Source organism: Lolium perenne, chromosome 1 (assembly GCF_019359855.2).
Source record: "Lolium perenne isolate Kyuss_39 chromosome 1, Kyuss_2.0, whole genome shotgun sequence".
NCBI lineage: Eukaryota > Viridiplantae > Streptophyta > Magnoliopsida > Poales > Poaceae > Lolium > Lolium perenne.
Window position 1 is genome coordinate 227,594,645 of NC_067244.2, and position 7,464 is coordinate 227,602,108.

General features: G+C 43.8%; 1 protein-coding gene across 1 annotated transcript; it reads left to right on the plus strand.

Annotated features, from left to right (window-relative positions):
• The first annotated feature begins 3,537 nt into the window (after positions 1-3,537).
• LOC127323418 (cytochrome P450 71A1-like) lies at positions 3,538-5,686 on the plus strand. The gene is made up of 2 exons (XM_051351587.2): positions 3,538-4,455; positions 5,072-5,686. The coding sequence occupies exons 1-2, from the start codon at positions 3,538-3,540 to the stop codon at positions 5,684-5,686; spliced, it is 1,533 nt and encodes a 510-aa protein (XP_051207547.1).
• Positions 5,687-7,464: the final 1,778 nt, after the last annotated feature.

Here is a 7,464-nt window from a genome sequence, read left to right on the forward strand (position 1 = left end):
CTATGCTTGTATCTAAACGTGTTGACTATTGTTCTGACCGATACATGTATTCTGTATAACATTTGACTGAATGAAGAGTTACTTATGGGTGCTCTAATCAATTTTAAGAGTTACATATATGCTTTTAGATTTTTTTATGTGTTCATAGAATAGATTGTGCTTCTTATGCATTGAAATAACATTGAACCTCTTTCTGCATGATACTGGCATGCATGTATTGTTATGTACTGGAGTGCACCAACTGATGTATGTTTGTCGACTATTTTGTGCTTATGGTGAACTCTTGTGACTGAATATTTCGACATTGATATATCATCTGCTTCTACTTTCTGTTAATTGTTTTATAACTATTTTACTCCAAGCCTCTAACCCTCCTAACAGAAAATGACTAGCCCAGTCGCACCACTGTGTGACTGCATGAACCTTTGAATTGCCCCAACCTCTAATTATTTGACCCTTTTGATAGTTGTATCTACAACTGGTACCAATCTTTTTTCCAATGTTTTCATTTTCCTACCATGTAAAGTGCTCTTTATGTTAGTTAGGCATAAAGTAGATGCCCAAGATATATTTAGAACATGTTTGGTAATGTGCAATGTCTCCATTCCAGATTATAGATTTTGCTTTCAAACTTTTATCCTTCAAATGTATTTCGTTTTCTCCAACCTCTTTAATTGTGTCCTTGGAGCTTGCTGAACAGTGATTCTTATGTAACAGCGAGACCCTTCAGTTATGTTATAAAATCCTTAATTATTGGAGTTATTCATATGCATGTACCAGTGCATGAAGGAAGATTATTTTCTTATATTACTTTATGACTTATTCTTATTGACCATTGAATGGTGCACGCATATGCTGTTGTGTATGCTTGTTCCGGTATATATTTGTTCTGCGGACAGTGCACATAGAGATGAATCTCTTAGTGCATGATTCTTTGAAAATATACTTATGTGGTTATGATATATTGAGCATTTCTATTATGCACTTATATTATTGTTTCCTCCGAGCATCAGAAAGTCTTATCTTGTTTTGTTGTTTTTTCCGGTTTACAAATGATCATCCACAAGCTTGAGCGAGCTCAAGCAGCAAGCAGTCAATACGAGAAGACTTAGTAGTTCATCTTTGTATTAAGATGCAACAAGCATCTGCTATGGTTTCTGAAACGGCACCATTCTCTGCAATGCAGCAAAATAATCTGGACAAACTTTGCTGAGTTTGGATGGAAACAAATAAAGTAATGAGAATTTAGAATACTTTATTTTGTGGCAATCTTTGTGAATTTGGTATGTTTTCCCCTGCCTAATCAGACTTTGGTATTTAGGTCTTTGGGCTTATGTGTTTTTGTGCCTGCACTGTAATGTGTAGTGAATCTAAACATCATCTGCCAAAGTAACTTATTATTGACTTATGAACATGGAGTAACCAATTAGTGTAAAACTTATGGCTTGATTAATGTCCCATTTTGCCTTTGCGCCGGGGCGCAACGGGTCATCTATAAATGGAAGAATTGCCATCATATAAGTTCCTGGGATTGTATTAGACCACAGACAAAAAGTATAATTTACAGATGAAATGAATAAATGCAGAATTGCTATCCTATAAGTTCCTACCTTGAATTGCCATCCCATAAGTTCCTGGCTTGATTTGAAAATAAGTGGTCAACTTTAGCACTGTGGTCTTGGGTTTTTCATTGAAAAATATATGAGCTACTGTTTCACTTTTGGCTTTGCGCTAAAATTATCATATCTTATTGCAGCATCTTGATAGAATGGTGTGTCTATAATTATACTAATCAGTTAAATTTTAAGCTAATTATTAATACTAAAATAAGCTAAATCTTATAATTTAAATTTTGCCTGGATTCTGCCATTTGCGCGATAGCGCAACAGGTCATCTAGTGTATATAAACGCCTCCGCACAACCAACCCTACAAACACCGTTACTCGATGTTTTTTTTAGATTAACCAGTACTCGATGTTGGCAGTCAAAAACAACACAAAAATATTGGAGCGGTCACCACAGAAGACAACCAGGAAGCGCTCGATCTCCGGCGAGCTAGGGCTCGACCTACATGACCGCGTTGTCTCCCTTCCAATGAGTGGCAGACTCAGAAAATAATTAGAGGGTTGGCGCACCTTAAAAAAATCGTGCTCCCCAATTGAGATTTTTTTTTTCAAATAAGTAATATATGTAGACAATATTTCTCAAATTAGGGGTAGAATTTTTTTCACAAATTTTGGGATGGGCCACGGCCCACCCTGTGTGTTCGCCTTGCTTCAATGGCATTCAGTCCCGCATCTACCAAACTTTGTTGTCCCTTCATACGCCGCTCATCGGGCCGCAAGCATGACGGTGTCCCTGCAACGCTACCTACGGTGTTCGGTCCTGCAACTGTCTCACTTCGCTTCCCCTCATCCGGCCATGGAGGACATATCTTCAAACTCGACGGCCCTTCTCTACTGCCATGTCGTCTAGGTTTTTTATTGTGATGAGAGCTACGAGATCGGGAGAGATCAAGGTGTTGTGACTCCTTGTGCACGGTCCAGGCTCATATAACGATAGTTCCAGTCTAGGCAGGACGAATCTGCATTGGCTGCACGCCATGCTTCTCACGGTATCTTGTCCGGCACACACGATTGGTGGCTTCTAGGGATCAGCCCACACACAAAGATGAAGTGATTCTATCGATGAGGGAACGGACAGATGAAACTTCTATCGATAACAAACCAAGGAAACCATGAAACTTCGGTGGAGGAAAGGATGTTGAGGGCATGTACAATAGGGTGACGTTAGCCTTTAGTGAGAACCGCCACGTCGATTTTTTTGCTTAGTTGAAGGGGAGAGAATGAAGAAATAGAAAGCTACCTCCCCTTAGCTAAAGGATGATCCCTTAGATAATAAGAGAAGGCTATTTGCTTCATTGCCCCCTATCAATCCAATTTTCCTACTCCCCCCGATTCATATTAATTGACTTTAATATGGATGTATCTAGAACTAAAATGTGTCTAGATACATCCATATTATAGTCAATTAATATGAACCGGAGGGAATACTAAAATTAATTAATTCTTATTAATTGCTAGAGGTGACAATAAGAGTTAATGCATTGTATCGCTTATATTTAGTATCTCTCTAGATAACGTGGACTGCTAAAATATAGATGTAAATGTAGATATAAATATAAATGTAAATATATTAGGTATAAGTGGTATAGATATAGGTATTAGATATAGATATCGATATAAATATAGGTAAATAAATATCGAGATATATATCGATATAGGTATAGGTATAGCTATAAGTATTAGATATAGGTATATAAATATAGATATAAATATATATAGGGATATCAATATTGATATAATATGTATGTGTATATATATAGGTATAGGTACAAATATTAGATATAGATACAGATGAAGTCATCTCTATCCCTGCACACTAGCCAACGTACGTCATGCCTTAAAATTCAACTTCAATTCCACAGCGTATGCTCCTAGCTAGGCCATAACGTACACCCACCTCGCTGTTGGTGTCATGGCTGATCTTGAGCTCGACTCTACTCTAGTCCTCCTCAGTCTCGTTTTCGTGGTTTCTTGCGTCGCCATCGTTGTTCGAGGCTTCGGACCAGGCCGCAAGGAGAGCGTCCATGCGCTACCACCTTCGCCTCCGGCACTGCCCATCATCGGGAACCTGCACAAGCTCGGCGGCATCCACCTCCACCGTACATTGCAGGCCCTGGCACGGCGCCACGGCCCGCTCTTCCTCCTCCGTGTTGGCTCCGTGCCCCTCGTCGTCGTCTCCTCGGCCTCCGTGGCAGAGGTCGTTCTCAAGACGCAGGACCACATCTTCTGCAACCGCCCGCAACAGTACACGGCCCGTGGCTTGCTCTATGGATGCCGAGATATCGCCTTCAGCCCCTATGGAGAGCAATGGCGTCAGATCCGCCGCGTCGCCGTCGTGCACCTCCTCAGCTTGAAGCGAGTCGATTCCTTCCGCGCACTACGGGTGGAGGAGGTCTCGAGATTCGTGCAACGGATCCGTGCCGCCAGTGGCGTGGGGGAGGACAGAGGTGGGGTCAACGTGAGCGAGCTCATCATCGGCCTAACCAACAATGTAATCTCGAAAGCAGCGTTCGGGAACAAACTCGGCGGCGTGGAGCCAGCAATGGTTCGCGGCCTGATGAAGGAGCTCACTGATGTGCTCAGTACGTTCGCCGTGAGCGACGTGTTCCCGAGACTAGGGTGGTTGGACTGGGCGAGAGGGCTGGACGCAAGGGTGAAGAGGACGGCGGCTAAGCTCGACATGGTTGTCGAGAGGACGATCGCGGAGCACGAGGAAAACCGAGTAAACGACTATGAAGCTCGAGACCTCCTGGACGATTTGCTCTCTATCTACAAGGATGGTGATCTCGGGTTTAAGCTGGACCGCACTGATGTCAAGGCACTCATTTTGGTAAGTTTTCAATACTCCCTCCGGTCCGGTATTCTAAACTATATTTCTCTCGTATATTTCCTGCTCCAATCAGCTAGCCCTTTTAATTTTCCACCTAAGTACGCTATTAAGGAGGGCATGCCATCCTTCGTTTTCACACATCCATGCATATCCCTTTTCGCATGTGCATGGATGGAAACCGTTTCACACAACCTAAATGAAAGGAGAGGGATGCATGCGCTGTTACTGGGAGTAATTCTAGGAGGCCAATAGTTAGGGAGTTAATAAAAAACGGGCCTTATTCTTTAGGTGTTTCGGAATAAATAGTTTTCACTAGAAGCCCAGAATACTGGACCGGAGGGAGTATCAATCAACAACAGTTATAATATGGGTTTTCCTACTGATATCTTGTCGCTCCGTTTTGCTATTTATGGCAAACATACAGAATTATTTTTGATAGCTCATGACCGTGCAAGCGCAAAAGAATAAGAAACTTGATCACTGCTATCACCATATTCACCAGTACACTGAGAAATTCGTGAACCCACCATTACAAACAAAAGAATAGGTAGATAGCGTCTGCCACTAGTAAGGAGAAACATGTTCACAAAGTTTCCTATCTTTCTCTGCATTGCAGGATATGTTCGTAGCAGGCACCGACACGATCTACAAGACAATAGAGTGGACAATGGCCGAGCTTATTAAGAATCCAAGAGAATTGGAAAAGGTGCAATCCGAAGTGAGATCACAGGTTGCTGGCAGTGCACAAGCAAGAATAGTCCTTGAGGAGGAACTGGAGAAGATGAGCCTCCTACGGGCAGCCATTAAAGAAGCATTACGGCTGCATCCAGCCTTGCCGCTGCTCGTTCCACGTGAAACAATAGAGGACACCCGTGTAGACGGCTATGATATCCCGGCCAAGACCCAGGTCATGGTCAACACGTGGGCAATGGGGAGGGATAGTGAGTCATGGGAGAATGCCGAGGAGTTCCTGCCGGAGAGGTTCTTAGGACAGGCCATCGGGTACAGCGGCAAGGATACTCGGTTCATACCCTTCGGTGCAGGGAGGAGAGGGTGTCCTGGTCTCGCGTTTGCCACGCGCCTCGTGGAGCTCACCCTGGCCAACATGATTTACCATTTCGACTGGCAGCTCCCAAACGGCCAGGATCTTGAGTCTTTTGAGCTTACAGAGTCTACTGGAGTGTCGCCTGGTCTTAAGTCTACCTTGATCCTCGCCGTAAAACCTTTGTAAGCATGGATCAGTGAGTTCCAAATTTAACTTCAACGCATGACGGTTCTGGTACTAAGGTGGAACCAGTGTACTTTGTATTTGAAGCTCGGCCGCAGAATGTCTTCAAATCAACACTGCTCCTCTTCATCTCTTTATCAGTGTGTTCTCAATAGAAATTCAGTACACTTGCAATTTACATCATCATCGGACTGATGAATAACCAATCAGTCAATAACTATTCTTAATTGGAAGATAGATTGTTGATTTACAAGTTTATAAACTGGAAAATAACCAGTGAGGATTGAGAACCTGACATGGCCTCTTTCAGAAATGGAATCATAAGCGGTGGGGTTTCACCCCCCATACTCCTCGAAAAAAAAGAACCTGACATGGAGCGTGCAGTGAGAAATTTCAGCATCTCGCTAGTCGCCTCTGTAGTCCCACGGCCCCCACGCAAGAATCCCTTGCTTGCTCCGGCCTCCTTTCTCCCGCTGCTCCCTAAGAGCATCTCTAGCCGAGCCTGTAAACGGGCCAGAATCAAAAAATAACCGCTAGTTTAAGGGTTTGGGCTAAAAAATGGCGCCGATCAGTTACCGTAAACGGACCAAAACCGAAAAAAAAATTCGGACCGAGACCGAAAACCCAAATCGGTCTATATTTGTAGGGATCGATCGAGCGAACCGAACGGTCGATCCATATCTAGGGCACGCTGAAATTTCAGTTGACGCAAGTGCTCGCTCTCTCCGTCCCTGCGCCGCCACCACACTCCGCCGCCGCCGCACCGCCTGCTTCGCTCGAGCCTCGCATCACAGAGCTAGCACAGGTCGCCCCGCACCCCGCCCCCGCTGCTGCGCCGTCCGAATCAAGGATGAGCTCCGGCGACGACTTCGTTGATATCGATCTGTTGGATTCGTCGAGCTCGGACGATTCCAACCTAGCCGCGTCGTTGCGTTGGTGCCCAGAAGCTGCCACAAATTAGTCCGCCTCGCTACGCTAGTCACCCTTGCCTGTGCTGGAGCCTCGGGCCAGATGCGCAACGGCCGAAGTATCACGGGAGCAAATCTGCGGCTGCGTTTGGGCCTTAGCCTAGATTTTTTTTAGGACAAAACACGCTTAGCATTATTGTCAAAGATGTTTACAGAAATAGAAATGACATGAGGAGGACTAATAAGCCAGAGATGACGTTCTTCATTAAGACCTAAAGCATGCTTTGCTAGGCAATGTGCCTCTTTGTTTGAGAGTGTCTTCAAGAAAAAAGAACTCTACCCGATAGATAGATCGATTTCCTTGATGACAATAGGATAACATCCACCATTCTTATTATTGATATCATCTACCACTCCCTTGCAATATGATGCTATAATTACCTTACTTAATAATAGATCAACACCCGACAACAATGTCTCACGGCATGCCAAAACCTCAGTCTGAGATTTCAGGGAGTTGTTAGCATAAAACCACCACATTTTCAGCTAAATATCGATTTTGGTACCATTTTGTGTTTAGGGAGTAAAAAACTACCACATTTTGACGGGACTTTCACAAAAAGTACTAATCCTTCATTGATAATAAATTGACACCGTTTCTGACCTATGGGGCCCAGTTGGCAGGCCCACTTTGATGAGGTGGTCTAGAGCCTACCTGTTAGTCAAGTTTTTTTTTTTGAAAACAACCTGTTAGTCCAGTTAGAAAAGTCAAAACAGCACATAAGGTAAATAAAAACAGCCAAAAAAATAGAGGAGTCCCAACCGTATCCTCCCATCCCGACCTCCACTGCACAACCACAGCCACCGTACTAC